We start from the raw sequence: 18,396 nt of genomic DNA, 5'->3' as shown, positions 1-18,396 counted from the left end.
TTTAATGGGTGCGGAGTTTGAGTTTACGATGATGAAAGTGTTCTGGAGATGGATGGTGGTGACACTTGCACAACAGTGTGAATGTACTTAATGCCACTGTGTACATTTTTAAATGGTTTATATGGTAAAGTTTATGTTATGTGTATTTTACTGTAATTAAACATAGGAAAATAATAAGAAGAAATCAGTATTAGGCATCAATATTGCCATTTCTGTTACCCAGGGCAAGCGGCACCCCTGGGAGTAAAAGTGGATCATTCTAGGCTGAGCTCTCCTGTAGTCAGTGAGACTTGGGAACAGAACGAATGCTCGGCTCAGGGTGGAATCCCAGGGTCTTCCCCCGCCCATCCAGTCTCATTGTTGACCTACCCCGCACCCCCCATTCCAGGTTAGAAAATGACCTGGAATTGGGCAAAGCATACCATGCCTTTACTCAGGCCACACCTCCTGCCTGATATTCCTTTCTCTCCATGTTCAGCCAGCATAGGCTCATCTTTAAAGTCTTGGCCACCAGAAGCCCTAAATAGACATTTCCCCAAAGAAGACGTACAGATGGCCAACAGGCACATGAAAAGATGCTCAACACTGCTAATTATTAGAGACATGCAAATCAAAACTACAATGAGAATGGCCATCATTAAAAAGTCTGCAAATAACAAATGCTGGAGAGGGTGTGGAGAAAAGGGAACCCTCCAACACTGTTGGTGGGAATGTAAGTTGGTGCAGCCACTATGGAAAACAGTATGAAGGTGTCTCAGAAAACTAAAAATAGAGTTGCCATGTGATCCAGCAATCCCACTCCTGGGCATATATCCGGACCAAACTGTAATTCAAATAGATACACGCACCCCTATGTTCATAGCAGCACTATTCACAACAGCCAAGGCATGGAAACAACCCAAGTGTCCATCGACAGATGAATGGATAAAGAAGATGTGGTGTATATATACAGTGGAATACTACTCGGCCATAAAAAGATTTAAATGTCATTTGCAGCAACATGGATAGACCTAAAGATTATCATACTAAGTGAAGTAAGTCAGAAAGAAAAAGGCAAATATCGTATGATATCACTTGTATGTGAAATCTAAAATATGACACAAATGAACTTATCTACGAAACAGAAACAGACTCACAGATGTAGACTTGTGGTTGTCAAGGGGTGAGGGGGGGAGGAGGGATGGATTGGGAATTTGGGATTAGCAGATGCAAATTGTTATATATAGAATGGATAAACAACAAGGTCCTACTGTATAGCACAGGGAACTTTATTCAATATCCTGATATACCATAATGGAAAAGAATATAAAAAAGAATGTATATATATGTAATAAAAGTTTTTAATTGAAGTTGTCTTGTTTAATAAATAAATAAATAAATAAATAAATAAAGTCTCAGCCACATCATCACCCTCTCAGTGAGGGAGGCAAAGTCTTTGCTCTACTCAGCACATGCCCTGTGATGGTACCCACAGACTTCCCCACCCTCATCAGCTCCCTTCCAAGCCCAAGCAACTAGAGAGCAGGAGCCGGGGCTCATTCACCTTTGCACCCCAACTTCTAGTTCAGTGCTTGTCACGCACTAGAAAACAAATGCCTTCCGAGTGGAAATGTACACAACATTTATTGTGCTCACCGTGGATGCTGTTTTGAGAGGTTTACGCGCAGTCACTCATCATAACAATTCAAAAAGGTAAATACTACTGTTATCTAGGGCTGGGATTAGTGTGAGAGAAGTGAGGAACTCAGGTGCAAAATGTAAAGGGGCACCAAAAATATTCAGGAATCAACATAGATTATATTTTACTGAAATATTTTCTTTTTTTTTTTTCGGTACGCGGGCCTCTCACTGTTGTGGCCTCTCCCGTTGCTGAGCACAGGCTCCGGACGCGCAGGCTCAGCGGCCATGGCTCACGGGCCCAGCCGCTCTGCGGCACGTGGGATCCTCCCGGACCGGGGCACGAACCTGTGTCCCCCGCATCGGCAGGCGGACTCTCAACCACTGCACCACCAGGGAAGCCCTGAAATATTTTCTTAAATCAAATATTAAAATTTTAAAGACAGGATCCAGCCCTGCACTTACAGCGCTCACCTCACTCACCTCATCCTAATCCCAGCCCTATCAGATTATGTCTTTATTTTTTGATATTTTATTCAACAACTCCATTTCCAGGTATTTATCTAAGGAATTAATCAAGGCTATGTGTAAAGATTTACCTGCAAGGATATTCATTGTTGTGTTGTTCACGAAAATAAAAAACAGGAGAACATTTGGTTGAACCATATGAAACTGCGAACATTTGACTATTTTTCATCTAAAAAGAACAGTTTCATATTGTTCAGTCTAATGTAAATATCCATCATTTATGAACTGTGATTATATAATCTATGGAACATTCACCCGCTGAAATTCTAGGCAGCCTTTAAAAAATATTTGGAAGAAGACAATGACATAGAAAGGTGACATAGAAAGATAAAGTGTTAAATGAAAAGAACCAGGGACAAAGCAGGATAAAATGTATGATTTCACTAAGAAAAATCCACCAGAAAAGATCTGAATTGATTATTCACCAAAATGTTAATAGTGGTAAGCCTGAATGGTGGGTTTTAGGGTGATTTTTCAGGTCCTTTTTGATTTCCCATCTCTTGTATATTAAACATGTACCATGTCCAAAGGGAGAAAAAAGAACATTCCTCTGCACATCTGACTCAATACAAGCCTCATCCCTGTTTCTTCAAAGTGGTCAATGTCTTAAAGCATATCTTTCTTTTTATTTACTTATTTAGGCTGCGCCGGGTCTTAGTTGTGGCACACGGGATCTTTTAGTTGCAGCATGCAGACTTCTTAGTTGCAGCATGCATGTGGGATCTACTTCCCCGACCAGGAATTGAAGCGAGTCCCCCTGCATTGGGAGTGCGGAGTCTTACCCATTGGACCACAAGGAAGTCCCAAAGCATGTGCTTTAAGTGGAGAAAATCTCTCGGATAAGGCAGCTTCATCAATGCAGGATCAGTAAATACAATGTACATGTTCTACAGTCCCCTTACTTGCCCTTTACAGACATGGCTAATCAACTGCCTGTTTCCCACTCAGTCTGCATGCAGCTTCAGAATCCTTCTCACCACAGTGCTCCAGGACACCACTTCCACAGGTTCTGAGTTGGCAGTAGAGCTGAGCCCTATTTGTCATTCTGGCTCTAACAGGACAAAGACAAAACACCAAAAGCAACAGACTGGAACTAATCCCTCTAGTTTCCAAGGGAGTAGAAAGGCTCCCTGCCTCCACTGCTCTTACCTCTCCTCCAAAACCGATTTTCATCACAGCAAGAGTTTAGAAGGGACTTTTTTTTTTCAATTATACCTCAATTTTATTTTTATTTGAATTTTTGAATTTATTTTACTTTTTTTTTTTTGCGGTACGTGGGCTCTCACTGTTGTGGCCTCTCCCGTTGCGGAGCACAGGCTCCAGACGTGCAGGCTCAGTGGCCATGGCTCACGGGCCCAGCCTCTCCGTGGCATGTGGGATCTTCCCGGACCGGGGCACAAACCCGTGTCCCCTGCATCGGCAGGCGGACTCTCAACCACTGCGCCACCAGGGAAGCCCTATTTTACTTATTTTTTATACAGCAGGTTTTTATTAATTATCTATTTTATACATATTAGTGTATATATATCAATCCCAATCTCCCAGTTCATCCCACCACCACCACCCTGCCCCACCACTTTCCCCTCTTGGTGTCCATACGTTTGTTCTCTACATCTGTATCTCTATTTCTGCCCTGCAAACTGGTTCATCTGTACCATTTTTCTAGATCCATATATATGTGTTAATATACAATATTTGTTTTTCTCTTTCTGACTTACTTCACTCTGTATGACAGTCTCTAGATCCATCCACGTCTCTACAAATGACCCAATTTCATCCCTTTTTATGGCTGAATAATATTCCATTGTATGTATGTACCACATCTTCTTTATCCATTCGTCTGTCGATGGGCATTTAGGTTGCTTCCATGACCTGGCTATCGAAAATAGTGCTGCAGTGAACATTGGGGTGCATGTGTCTTTTTGAATTATGGTTTTCTCTGGGTATATGCCCAGTAGTGGGATTGCCGGGTCATATGGTAATTCCATTTTTAGTTTTTTAAGGAAGCTCCGTACTGTTCTCCACAGTGGCTGTATCAATTTACATTCCCACCAACAGTGCAAGAGGGTTCCCTTTTCTCCACACCCTCTCCAGCATTTGTTGTTTGTAGATTGTCTGATGATGCCCATTCTAACTGGTGTGAGCTGATACCTCATTGTAGTTTTGATTTGCATTTCTCTAACGATTAGTGATGTTGAGCAGCTTTTCATGTGCTTCTTGGCCATCTGCATGTCTAGAAGGGACTTTATTTATTTGTTTGCTTGTTTGGGTTTATTTATTTTTGTCTGCTTTTGGTTCTTCGTTGCTGTGCACGGCTTTCTCTAGTTGTGGCGAGCAGGGGCTACTCTTCATTGCAGTGTGCAGGCTTCTCACTGCAGTGGCTTCCCTTGTTGTGGAGCATGCGCTCTAGGTGTGGGCGCTCAGTAGTTGTGGCTTGCGGGCTTAGTTGCTCCGCGGCATGTGGGATCTTCCCAGACCAGGGCTCAAACCCGTGTCCCCTGCATTGGCAGGCAGATTCTTAACCACTGCGCCACCAGGGAAGCCCTAGAAGGGACTTTAAAAAGAGAAGACACTGAAAGAAAACATTGACCTTGGTTTTAATGATGGTATAAGGATGAGGGCCCAGACTGGGAGGTGTCTGTGCCCATAGATAATGGTGAAATAGGAACTAAAGACTCAGCAGCAGCTGGATCAGAAAGTACTCATCCTGAAGTCAAGGTAAGCTAGGAACATAGCCACATTCTTTACTTTATATATAACCTTCTGCTGACAACCTCGTAGCACTTTAGAAAGGGGTCATGAACACATGTAAGGACGAGCGACGTCTGAAGAAACAGGATACAAGCCACATATATAATTTTAAAATTTCTAGTGGCCACATTAAAAAAAGGAAAAAAACAGGTAAAATTAATTTTAATAATATATTTTATTTAGCCCAATATATCCAAATATTATTTCAACACAGAATATAAAAAATATTAGTAAAGTATTTTAATTCTTTTTTGTACTAAGTCTCTGAAATCCAGTATGTACTTTACACTCATAGCACATTTCTTTCTTTCTTTCTTTCTTTTTTAAATTATTTTTTGGCTGCTTTGGTTCTTCATTGCCGCGTGCAGGCTTTCTCTAGTTGAGGCGAGAGGGGGCTACTCTTCATGCGGTGCACGGGCTTCTCATTGCGGTGGCTTCTCTTGTTGCAGAGTACAGGCTCTAGGCACGTGGGCTTCAGTAGTTGCAGCACTTGGGCTCAGCAGCTGTGTCTTCCGGGCTCTAGAGCGCAGGCTCAGCAGTTGTGGAGCACGGGCTCAGTTGCTCCGCAGCATGTGGGATCCCCCTGGAACCAGGGATTGAACCTGTGTCCCCTGCATTGGCAGGTGGTCTCCCAACCAGTGCGCCACCAGGGAAGTCTGCACATTTCAATTAAGATACTAAATTTTTGGGACTTCCCTGGTGACACAGTGGGTAAAACTCTGCGCTCCCAATGCAGGAGGCCGGGTTCGATCCCTGGTCAGGGAACTAGATCCCACATGCATGCCCCAAGTAAGAATTCACATGCCACAACTAAGGAGCCCATGAAGCTGCAACTAAGGAGCCCACAAAGCTGCAACTAAGGAGCCCACCTATTGCAACTAAGACCCAGTGCAACCAAATAAATAAATATTTTAAAAATCAAATTAAAAACAAGATACTAAATTTTCACCTGAAATATTTTATCTATATTGAGATTTCATAAAATTTACAGCTGAAAATGTAGATTCCATATACTGAAGTTCTTCTAAACACTCCTAGAAGTTTTCCAATAACTGAAATGGCTTTTAAATTTAAATCAATTAAAATTAAATAAAATTAAACATTCAGTTTCTTCTGTTGCACTAGCCACGTTTCAAGCACCCAATAGCCACATGGGGCTGGTGGCTGCTGACCTTGGTCAGTGCAGGTCTGGACCCTGCAGGGCTCTCCCTACCTGTGGGCAGCTGCCATCTCCCATCAGAGCCCCTGTGACTATGTTCAGGGAACCCATGGCCTGGCTCTTCTGGACACTCCTGCTCAGGTGTGGGCCTCACAACCGGTTTCATTCTCTGACCAGGCCCTTTCTTACCCTCTCAGCTTGGCTTGCTCTCAGCTTTGTCCCAGCACAGGTGTTCAGATCTCCCAGGCTCCATGCTCTGCAGTTCTTGGGCTAGTCCACCCCAACCTGGCTCTGTGCCCCTGCCCAGGTGTGGTTCAGGGACCCTGCTTGGCTGGAAGGGTTGTCTAGGTGATGCTGTGTTTCTGCTTTGCAAAAAACCAGGGGTGGGCAATTTGGGGGTTCATCCAGGGGCAAGTCATTTCCTTTTGGTGTTTTGGGAGAAGGCCCTTGCCATTTTCATGCCCATACAAGGTGGCACCAAGATGGTGCTAAAACGTTACTATGGGCACCTCTGCTCCTACCTGGAATCCCTCTTGGCCTGTGGCTCCAGAAGGTCCTCCATCGCCTTCCCTGGTCCCTGTAGGGTGCGCTCTGTCCCTTGGTTCCCTTTCTTCCTCTGGCCTCTTGGGTTGGTGAACTATCTGGGGGCTGTGGCTCAATCACTTTACTCCTTCAAGCCGCCAGCACCACAGCAGACATCACTAATCAATCACAGTTTCTTTCTCCTTGAGCCTCAGGCTGGGCTCTACCCCAAACGCTGGGATGATGCCTCCAGCCTCCCATACCCCCCGCCAGCTGTCCCCCAGCACCCAGTAAGGGATTTCACAGGAAGGGGAAAAGATGGCTTCCAAGCAAAGAATCTGGTCGCAGACTTATGAGGCAGCAGAAGCTAAGCCCCCTGGAACTGACTTGGCCACTTTGGAAGGCAACATAGGTTCCCTCTGGCATCAAGGCCAGACCCTCTTGAAATTAAAGACCTTGAAATGTCAGAAGCCCTCCCCAGCAGTTAGTTTAAAGAAGCTAAAAGCCGGAGCTGCTGTAAGAAGATAAAGGGATGGAAATCTGAAGTCTGAAAAGCGGTGTCTAAAAGCGCATGACTGACAGGGCTCTGGGACTGAAGGTGTGTGACCTGAACCACAAAAATAGAGTGGCTGCAGCTTGCCGGCCACATGAAGCCCCATCATACCAGTCTCCTGGGCACTGGGAAATCCACGAAACATCAGTGCACATGGCCTCAGACAGGCCCAGGCAGAGCCCACTTCCAGAAAGCAGCCCCTCTCACCCACCTCCTGCCTGAACAAAAAGCTGTGTGGGGTCGTTGATTCTGCCAGGCCTCAGGTGTCCACCCAGGCATAGGTGCCCACCTCCCTGTCTGCGGGAAGGCCCTGGAAGCTTCAGCCTCCAGGGTCTGTTTGTACAGAAGAGGGCAGGAAAGGGCAAGAATTCCAAGTTCCTGCATTGCCAGAAAACATCTTTTCCGGAGTCCCGAATGCACCTGAAGAGAACACGATGAACCAGACGAAGAAACAAAGGGGTGCTGGATCAGGTACCAGCGCACAGAGGAATTCTCCTTCCTGCACAAAACTCTCCCCAAGAGCAGCCTCCCGTCCTGCCCTACTCCAACATTTCAACAAGGGCTCCATTATCTTTTGTCTTTTAAATCTCTTCAGGCACTAGCACCCTCTGTTCCCCCTCACCAGCCTCCTCTCTCTCTCTCTCTCTCTCACACACACACACACACACACACAGGACACACAAGTACCTCACTGATCTCACATTGTGGGGAAATGAAGTGTTCCAGCCATAGAACATTTTTCAAAGAACCTAGTTACCTCTTTAAGAACCAACACTTACTAATATATCTGACGACACTGCTGGAAGTCTTTCTGAACTGAATGACATAAGCTCCCTGACATCCCAAGCCAGTACACTGAATGTAATTGATCACTTCCTGATGACTCAGGAACATGTTTCTGAGCCCATCTTTGCCATGATCTACAAGGCCTAATGATCTGGGCTTTCACCTTGGGCCACTTTTACCCTTGCTTACCCTGTAGAGATAGTTGCCCTGGGCTTTGGCTGGCTGGTACACTCTCTCCCTAGATGTCTGCATGGCTCACTCTTTCCATTCATGCTGCAGCTCAAACACCATCTTATCCAACAAGCCTTTTCTCGCCATCCTTCTATCATCTTTCTGTCCCCTTTTGCCACTTTATTTTATTTTCATAGCGTTTGCCATCACCTAACACATTGTATATCTATTTATGGTCTGTCTCCCCGACTAGGATGTGAGCTCTTTGAGAGCAGGGATTTTGCCTGTTTTGTTATCCCCAGAGCCTATAACAGTCCTGGCACAGTAGGTACTCAGTAAATAATTGTCAAGTGAAGGAATAAACGATGCCTTCAGCACTTCTGACCAGTGTGTACCTGTGGGAGGGGGGCTGCTCCAACCTCACATGGCTGGTTGGTCCTTTGCTGTCACCTGTCACTTCTCAGTGTATCAGCAGCTCCTAGCTCTGCCCTCATCTTGCTTCTTTTAATCTGCTGTATATGCAACCTATGAAAACCTGAAGGTTACCAGGAGATGGACAACCTTCTGAACTCCTTAAACTGATTTTTACAAAAAGTGTGTATTTCGGGGACTTCCCTGGCAGTCCAGCGGTTAAGACTGTGAGCTTCTACTGCAGAGGGCATGGGTTCGATGTCTGGTCGAGAAACTAAGATCCCACATGCCTCGCAATGAGGCCAAAAAAAGCGGATTTCTAGGCTGTGGCCTAATTCCATGCCTGTCTTCTGAATAAAGTCCAAGAGCTTGAGACTATGAATTCTCTACTCAGGGGTCTTTGCAGATTGTTGCAAAGTCCTTCTGGTCTTCCCGGATTGTCGAGAGTCTGAAGTCCACCCAGAGACACTCCTGCACATGTGTCTGCATGCCTCCCAGACACGCACAAATACAATGGAATTCTCCTTCAGCAGAAGGCGAGCTGCGTCCCTCCATCAGACAGTGTTTCAAGAGAAGAGAGCGGGGTGGGCTTGGTACAGGTTATTCCTTATGAGAACTGGTTTCATGCTCTTCTGAACACAAGTGGTCTGGTCTTTGTACACCTCACCCCCGGCCCTATTCTCCTTAATCCAAGCACCATCAGACCACGAGCCCTGGCTTGCGGCCACCTCACCTTTGCAGGAATGAGTCCAAAAGGTCAAAGTTGGTTTGAGCTGGGAGGGACCTTGGAGATCCTCTAGTTCAACCCTCATCTGACAGATGAGGAAACTAAGACCCCGAGAGTGGAAGTGACTCACTTATGGAAACACAGCCCCTTGGGAGTAGGGTTGAGCCTAGAAGGGGGATCACTTGGCCTTCATTCTGCATCCTCTTTCTATCCCTTCATCTCCTGATCCCTGGTAGCCAACATCCGTTTCCACCCTGAGCCGTTTCCTTCTGCCTGGACCTGGCCTAGCTAGGGCCTGGGTGAATCGCAACGTCAGGGCCCACAATTTGGAGCATGTTAAGAGATGTGGTCACCGCCCCCCCCCCCCAAACCCTGTGCTCTGAGACAGTGTTGTCTTCATCTCCACGGAGCCACACCTCACTTCATGGAATGGCAAGGAAGTGGCACTGGTGCCCTTAGGCTAAACTTGCAGCTCTTCCTAATAGGTCCAGAAAAGTGGAAAGGCCATACCTGGGGCAGACTTGCCTCGGTGTCTCCCCAGCTGTGGTCTGAGCCTTACCTTGCCTACAGAGTATAATGATGGCCCCCTCTGTCCCCAAACACCCCTTGTCCGCCACTCCTACCGGTTCTGAAATGTTCACAGAAGTCCTCCGGTGGCCTTACTGTCTCTAACCAGATACTGGCAAAGGGTGTGGCTGAAATTCAGGGTGTTGGGGAGCCAGGCAGGCCTGGGCTTCAGTCTCCTCCATAAACACAGCTCAGGGGCACTGCCAGCCGGCACCGCCCTGGAAAGCAATGGGCAAGGCCCCGGGACGCAGGACAGGCCACCTGGAAACTCTCCCCAGGCTGGATGAGGGAAATAGAAGTGGTATATGGGAAGGTCAGACTCAAGGGGCCTCAGGTGGGTGGAAAACCTTTGTGGGCCTCGTTCTGGGGAGCAGGAAAGAGCCTGAGACCAGCACTTCCGGCTTTGCAGCCTTGCCTCTGACCAGCCTTGGCCCCCTCTCCTTCCCTGTTTGGCAGCTCCAAAGGAACAGGGAGGGGACAGCACTGTGGCAGTTATGGGTTTCTTTTTCATCACCCTCCTCCCTGGCCTCAGTGTGTTCAGCCAGCCTTGCTTCCCAGGGCGCCAGGTCTCTTGCAGTATAATAATTGGGCCCTATTTCAAACTCGGTTACAGAGCTGCCTAACATCTTCCGAGACAGTCAGGACCACGGGCCTTTTTCTCCTCCTCCCACTGCTGCTGGAAGAAAGCGCTGACCTGGCCACAGGGAGTGTGAAGAGAAACCCTGGTCAGCCTTTGGACCATTCCCGTGACAGTCAGCTCAGTGAGAAAGTGTTGCTTCTGGTAAAAACAAATCTCTCTCCCTGCAACTTTTACCCGCTAGCCACAGTTCCATTCCTTGGAACCCTACAGAGTAATTCAGGGATGGGAAACCAAGCCCTTTCAGTCCAGACATGTTGGCAAAGGGAACTGGGGGTGTCTGTGGGGCAAAGAGAACTGGGCACCTACACAAATTAAATATAATTTAATTTATATTTATTTTAATTGAAGCCTCTGCTCTCAGAGAACAGTGCTGGAAAAGCCATCTTCTTTGTTCCCTTCTACTAGGTAAGTGGGGATCCCTGTGCAGCCTCAGGGGTTACTACAGGACCAACTCTGGACAGGGGTATCCCTCAGCTAGCCATAAATCTCACAACACCATTCAAAAGAACTCTCTTAAAGCCATTTATTTGCTTCTAGAAAGGAAGCTATCATCAGCTTATCCAAGGATCAACACACCTAACAAACCATTTCACCCAAATTTATTTATTTATTCGGCCACACCGTGAGGCTTGTGGGCTCTTAGTTCCCCAACCAGGGATCGAACCCATGCCCTGCGCAGTGAAAGCGCAGAGTCCTAACCACTGGACCACCAGGGAATTTCCCTCACCCAAATTTAACATATAAAATACCCAAGGTCCAGAGATGTAAGTTTTTGTCCATGCTCACTCAGCAGTATCCCAACTGTAGGATAAAAAACTCCAGTTTAGGAAAACTCTTGCCTAAAACGTTCATGGTTTCAAATAGGAGACGTTGCAAATGAGTACACCTATCCTGAAAATGCCCACAATGGATAGTCTTTTAAAAATATGTCTGTAAAGTGAAATTCCATGTAACACCTTCGCATCCCACCCACGCCTATTAGAGAATTAGCATATGGAAAACCAAACCAACCACAAATGTTCTTCCCGACTGTGAGTCCTAAAGACTGAAGGCCAGCTGTGTCTGCTCCACCTCCTGCTTTGGAGGCAGTCCAGAGCCAGTGAGCATCAATGTAGATTCAAGTGGATATCCCCAAATCCACTGCTTTGCCCTTAACGTACAGCATGGAAAAATCACAAACCCTGCCACATCATAAGCAGCCATTTATGGATGAAGTCCGTATCTCCCTTTAGTTTTACAGATTCTATAACCAATTTTTCACATCAAAATTTATGCCACATGGGCTGACAACAGGGCAGAATATTAAAAATTAGGACCTCCCTGAGATATCTGGGCCATACGGTTGCCATGCCGACACCCTGCAATGCCAAACAATTGTCTCCAAGGTCCAGAAACAACTTGGCTGGCTTGGAATCACCCAGACATTGTGAAGACGGAGCTGCCTCCTGGCCCAGGCTGTTATGCAGACCCTCCCTTTTCCAGCTCAGCTCTCTGATTCCCCAGGGGAGTGATGATGATGCTTGTCTGAATTTTCTCAGCCTCTGTCAGCCGGACTAGCCACATCATTCCCTAAGAATCTGAAAATCCACATGCAGCGCATTCTGGTCCAACTAGACAGAGACGTGTTCTGGAATGGCAAGAAGACCAGTGAGAGGTTAACCACAGATTTCAAAGAGAAATTAAATCTTCAGCTGCACCTGCCCCTTTTAAGTTGAACAAAGGGTTTACCTCCCAGAGAAGCTGAACATACATTCCCCTGGCTCTCTAGTTATAGTCAGCTGGAGCTGGAATAAAGTATTAGTGGGATATGAAGCTTGGATCATTGCTCCCAGAGTTGGGCAGAAATCCTACTTCACTCGTGTAACAGTACTTATTAAGTCTTGCTGTGCTCATCAAGGTGGGGATGCAAGAAGCTTCCTGCATTGTCCCTGCACGATAGCTTCCATTCAATGAGGAGACAGGCCGATGACTGGAAGTCCCACTGAAGCGAAATACCTCGAATATGGGAATACAATGCAAGGCTGTGTCAAAGGCAGGGTGTGACTGGGGATCAATGCCTATGGAACAGACATTCAGGGCTTAAAGCCTAAGAACAACGAGGGAGCTGGCTATGCCCCGAGTGGCCAGAGAAGGCTCGCGGCTCACTCCCAGGAACTTCCACTCTCCCTCTCTTCCTGCACCTCCATTCCTGGCTCCCCGATACTCCTTCACACTTTAAACTCACTGGGCTTCCAGTTCACAGCCCTCTTCTAATCTGCAGTAAGTCAAACCCCATGGGAACAGGGAGAGGGCCGAGAGGATGTTCACTGCAGCCCCCATGACCTGCCATTGCCACCCCTCAAAACGAGTGCCGCCCACCTCCAGCAATGCCCCCCCAAGCCCCCAGCACCATTCCCAGGCTCTCAGTCTGAGTGGCTTTCCCGGATTTCGAAGCAGAGGCACCTGTGATGAGACCAGCCTCAGGCTTTGAGCAGCAGTTAGTATCTCTGTGCTCTTCCCTTCCATTCCCCCTCCTCTCTCCCCTCCTCCTCTTGCAGCTCAGACCCTCCTTCCATCACGTCACCACAGAGAAGGACAGAACATCTGGGCAGCCTGCCTCTTCCCTGCCACTCCAGGCCCGCCTACCCTGGACCAGAGCTGGCCCTCTCAGAGCGTAAGAACAGGGCAGCTTGGATGAGTCCCTGCTGTGGGAGCTCCCTGGGGGTATGGGGCCACTCCTGGTTTGCCCAGTTCCAACTTGAATCTGTCCACCTAGATCCAACATTCTGGGGTCTTTAACACAGGAGGCTTTCCCTCATCAGCCCTTCCGTCCAAACATCCACAAGTGCTTTGGAAACAGTGTCTTAGTGGCAGGGACCCTCAGCCCAGAAGGGAACACTCCACCTAATCAGGCTCACCCCCAGAGAGCTCAACCAGACGGGGGATCTGGCAATGGGGGAGTGGGGCTGGGGAAAACCCACAAACCCCAAGGTCTCCTCAGGCAAAGCCTGGAAATATGGTTCTTTTGCAGGGGATTTTCACTTCTTTCCGGGTAGGTAACAAGAAAGGGAATCTAGGGCAGGATGGGACTACAGAGCACTTCCACGCCTACAACTGCCACTACAAACAACACACCGTATTCCTGGGGCTCAGCTGCCTTGGCACAAAGATCTCAGAGTCTACTCCACACAAGCCTTTGCCCTCCTGACCCTGCGCCTCGCCAGGAGCTCCTCACCCCTGCCTCCCCAGACCCAGATCTTTCAGAATGGCCACCCTGCTCCACTCCCCCACCCTCAACCCCTCACTCTGCTCTCCTTCTTTCCGGCCCCCGCCGGCCTGGCTGCACCGGGCCCAGCAGTCTGTCCTGCGAGTCGGGTCGCCCAAGAGTCTCGCCCACCATCCGCCCCCATCGGAAGACTGCGGCCCGCCTGAGCGCGCCTCTCGCGGGTTCCAGAGCCTCCCGTCTCAACAGGTGCCCCTGCCACAAAGAGCCGGCTCCCGGGGCCCGGGCGGAGGCGGCGACAGGCACGCCCCAGCCCAGGTCCCCAGAGCGCCTGGGGGGCTCCCCCGCACCTCCACCGTGCCCCGCCGCCTTGGTTTTCCCGCTCGCATTGACATCGCGGGGCTGACCTCGTGAGAGGCAATCTCCGAGCCTGGGCGCAGACACTGCTAGTTAGCGCGTCGTGATGGACTGGTGTTGGGGCGTGGGACGCCTTCAGGACAAGACCTTTCCCCGACCCGAAGAACCCCGGGGGTGATAGTGGGGAGTCCTCCGTGCCCCCCCAAAAAGCAGGTTCAAGTTGACCCGGACTGAGAAGGGAGCTCAAAGTCCAGCAAGTCCCTAGCGACCCTGCCTCACCCAGCGCACCCACCCCACGTCCTTTGCCCCCGAGGGGCTGAAGGGGGGTGCGCACAACCACCTACGCGCTTAGCAGCTTGTGGTTCCCACTGCCGGCTCGCCGCGCGCAAGGTCCAGCCGCCTTCGGGGGCGGATGAGACGCGGACAACCCCTAGCCCTCGGCCCCCGGCCCTCGGCCCTCGGCCCCCGGCCCAGGCTGCGCAGCGCCCGGAAAGCCGCCACGTTCCCAGTCGCGCGTGCACGCCGGGCCCACCAAACTTGCAGTACTTTCTCCCAACCCCCACCCGCTGTCACCCTCCCTGCATCCGTGCGCCCTGGCCCCGCTAGCCCGACAGAGGTTGCCATAACAACGGACAGGAATGCTCCAACGTATACAAAGCCGGCGGGGCGCGGCGGGCACGCAGCCCCCGGCCTGGCCTCTCGCCCTCTGCTGCCGCGCGGGGCTAGGACGCGCGCCGCGGCTCCCCGGCCGGCCGCTCGGCTCGCAACGCGTACTCACAATGAGCGGGATGGTGCGGTCCTCCCGGAGCGGTTCCGGCCTCCCGCCGGCCCTCTGCGCGCCCCGGCCGCCGGAGGATGCTGCGTGGGCTCGGTTGTCCTGCCATAAGTAGTAGAAAGTGCCCAGGATCCAGGCTACGGTCAGAATGGCGATGGCATTGGCGCGGATCTTCCTCATGGTGGGCGGCTGGGCGCCCGGAGTAGGGGCCCGGGCCGGCGTGCTCTTGGAGCCGGAGCGGGGGCACTCGCAGCCTCAGCTGTTTGTTTTCGCTCGCGCGGGGCTGCTCAGTCCCGCAGAGCAGAAAAAGGAGAGAGGTGGGGGGTTGGGGGGGGGATAGGGAGAGACAGGAGCACGGAGCGATCCTCACGGTCCTAATGCCCTTCAGTCCGAGGCGCACGCCTCCCGCGGGCGCCCATTCATTCGCGCGCAGAGCCCGCCCCCCGCTCCAGCCCCGGCCGGCTGCGGGGCCGCTGCGCCCCGGGAGAGGAGCGTAGCGGGTGCAAAGCGGCGCCGGAGGAAGGCCCGGCGAGGCAGACGCCCGCGGCGCAATGGCGACGGGCCAGAGCCAGTCTCGGCTCCAACGGCTCGGCGACCGAGCTCCTGGCGGCTGCCCGCGCGCGGCCCTGGTCTGTCCCGCCTACCTCCACCCACCCCCGGACCGAGCGGCCCTGAGTCACCGGTTGGAGATGCGCGACCCCGGCCCGGGCCCGCGCTGCGGAGCTGCCTTTCAGGACTGCGCTCTGAACTGCGCTCTGGAACAGGGTTTAAGGTGTGTTCGGCGTGTCTTTGGAAAGGGACGGCTGGGCGGGAGGAGCGTCTGGAGTTTGCACCGGAATCCTCCGCAGCCTAGGATTCCGAGCCGCCGGAGGTCCCGCCCCGAGGAGGGATTGGAAGCTGGTGCACTTGACATTCGAAGAGAGCGAAGGGGAAGAGACGCAGTTTCATAGCCAGTGAAAGGAGAATGGGGGTACAACCACCCCCCCTCTTCCGTTGGCCTGGGGCTCCCAGCTTTCATGATGCTTCTTTCCACCCCGCCTCGTTGTCCCCTGGACAACCCTGGGGTATTATCATCACCATTTCATCAGGAAGAAGGGAGGCGGCCAGAGAGGCTAGAAGATTCGCTGGAGACCGCACGACTAATTAGTGGGCAGAGCCCAGTCTAGAAACCACCTCTCCGTCTGACACTTTGAACAAAGTGCAAAACACCGTGTTGAGAGACACGGACACAGAAATCATTGAGATTGTGCCCCAGTCCTGGTGGCACTGAGAATCTGATGTGAACTACTCTCACTCCGGGCAGAAGGCAAGGTGGGCTAAATTAATTCTAGGAGATCAGCACAGTGTCAGGGACAGAACAGACACTCAGATGTGGAATAAACAAACTAAGCAGGGATCACAGAGGAAAAATATTGTATTGCGAGGTGGTCTTAGGGGGAGGCTTCTCACAGAAGGTAGATAACTCCTTAGAATAAATTCTTAAGAGGCAGGAAAGGGAGGACAGGGCAGGATGCGCTGCATGAACAGCATGAGCAAAGGTCCAGAGGATGGAAGTACTTGATATTTTCAAGGAAGAGATCTACCTGGCGGTGCCACGGCCCAGGATGCTGGGAAGTTATTGGTGGGAGTTGAAGTTGGTCAGGCTGGGCGAGTCTGGACTCAGGAAGCCCTTTCATGTGAGACACAGGGTTGTCAGGCTGTTTGCATCCTGCTGGTACTCCTGGGCACTGGCTCATCTGAAAGACCACATTAGGTCCTGGCCTCTGAATGAAGCTACCTCGGGAATCAGGCAGATGGTGAGGTCACAGTTCATGCTTTCCCACAACCACCCCCATCAGCATTTCCCTGTTTCTCCAGCACTCAGGACTGAAGCACTTTTGTAATAGCTGCTCAGTACACTTCGGTTGGAGTGAAGTGAATTGAAGGAAGAAAACCTGAATGGGTTTTTTGCTGCAGAAAAGTCATTGTTTTAACTGCAATACCCTTTCCTCACTCAGAAGACTAACCACGAGGACAAGTCCAAAAATGGCCCTACCAAGAAAGTGACCCTAGAAAGAAGGGGACACGTAAAAGAGGGCCTCACAAAGAAATCTATAAGAATAGCGGGGCGGGCTTCCCTGGTGGTGCAGTGGTTGAGAGTCCGCCTGCCGATGCAGGGGACACAGGTTCGTGCCCCGGTCCGGGAAGATCCCACATGCCGCGGAGCGGCTGGGCCCGTGAGCCATGGCCGCTGAGCCTGCGCGTCCGGAGCCTGTGCTCCGCAACGGGAGAGGCCACAACAGTCAGAGGCCCACGTACCGCAAAAAAAAAAAAAAAAAAAAAAGAATATCAGGGAATCTGAGGCGTGAGCTGCGTGGCAGTCAGGAGCAGTAGGAGATGGTGTGGAGATGCAGGCCAGCCTTGCTCTCCCAGGTCTCCCTTGCCTGGGGAGTTTAATTAGACTGCAGTAGGGACCAGGATTCATTTCCATAGACCAAGATAACCCCTGTCAAGCCACTGGCTTGTTTCTGCAGCAATCATGGGGCAGACCCAGTGGTCATGTCCTCTGTGGGAAGCTAGGGAGACTTGCTCCTTAGGAATCAGGCCCCACAGCCATCTCTAGATGACGAGGAAACGTAAGGGCACTGCCCTACTGGTGTCCCTACCCCCATACAGGCTCTCAGGTCAGCCAGGTGGGAAGACCTGGGGAATGACCCTTTGTTGATATAGGCTACTCCTCTCATCCCAGCCTGGTCTATTAGGTCTAGCTGCCTTTGGTCTCGAAAGAACCAGGTGAGAGGATGTGGGATCCAAAGACATCACATCAACCCATAGTGAGAGGCTCCAAAGTCACCCCTAGGCATGGAGGATGAAGCTGGACCATGCCAAACCGAAATCAGGCTGATGGGTTACTGATGGCTCCAGAAGGAGGGCTCCATGAGGAGAGGGAGGGAAGAAGGAGCTGGAACTTGGCAGGTTTCTACAAGTCTTACCCCTTATTCCTCTGGGCTCAGCAGTGAGGATGCTGTACATCTGCACCAAATTGTCACTGCCAGGTAGCTCTGTGTCAGAGAGAAGTCTTCTCTACTCACCCCCCACCACGAAGAGAAACCCCCCAAAACCCCTAGGAGTGTAGCCTTTCTGGAAGGTGTTAGACTTCATAGCTAGCCCTTCCTTAAATGAGCACAATAAACTTCCCTGGGTGTGGGTGGTGGAGGTAAGGTGGCAGGTGATTACCTCGCTCACTGGACTCACAGAAATTTGATATAGACAGAGGCTGAGTGATGGGTCTCAAGCCACAGGCACGCTGGAAGAGCTGGGAACTTGCAGCTGCCACCTCGGCTACAGCCCACGGTCATTCTTCCAGATTCTAATCCCAAAGAGGCACCGAGCTGAGCCTTAGCCCTCCCTGAGATGGATTTCAGCGTTCAGAGGTGGCTGTGAACATTGTTCCCTCTCTGGGCCTAGCTAGCAGAACCACAGAATCAAAGCAACACCTAAGAGAGGTGGTGTTGCCTAACATCATTGAACTTCGAAACCAACAAGAGTGATAATAATAGCTACAGTTCACTGAGTACATAGCAGGTGCCAGCTGCTGTGCTGACATCTCACACACATTATCTCTAAAGCCCCCGCGACCTGCAGGAGAGG

The 18,396-nt window shown here is 50.6% G+C and overlaps 1 protein-coding gene across 2 annotated transcripts in view; it reads right to left on the bottom strand.

Moving 5' to 3' along the window:
• The window catches only part of GALNT16 (polypeptide N-acetylgalactosaminyltransferase 16), a 100,112-nt gene extending 84,527 nt beyond the window's left edge, over positions 1-15,585 (bottom strand). The window contains exon 1 of one of the 2 annotated variants that reach the window (XM_027111610.1): positions 14,770-15,585. In XM_027111610.1, the coding sequence (XP_026967411.1) occupies positions 14,770-14,946 (177 nt within the window). In that variant the 5' untranslated portion in view covers positions 14,947-15,585. The remainder of the gene's footprint in view (positions 1-14,769) is intronic. The other variant, XM_027111609.1, reaches the window with a different exon arrangement.
• Positions 15,586-18,396: the final 2,811 nt, after the last annotated feature.

Source organism: Aethalodelphis obliquidens, unplaced genomic scaffold (assembly GCF_003676395.1).
Source record: "Aethalodelphis obliquidens isolate GAN/ISIS:26980383/991018 unplaced genomic scaffold, ASM367639v1 scaffold10, whole genome shotgun sequence".
Classification (NCBI taxonomy): Eukaryota; Metazoa; Chordata; class Mammalia; order Artiodactyla; family Delphinidae; genus Aethalodelphis; species Aethalodelphis obliquidens.
This window is presented reverse-complemented; position numbering and strand designations above follow the sequence as displayed.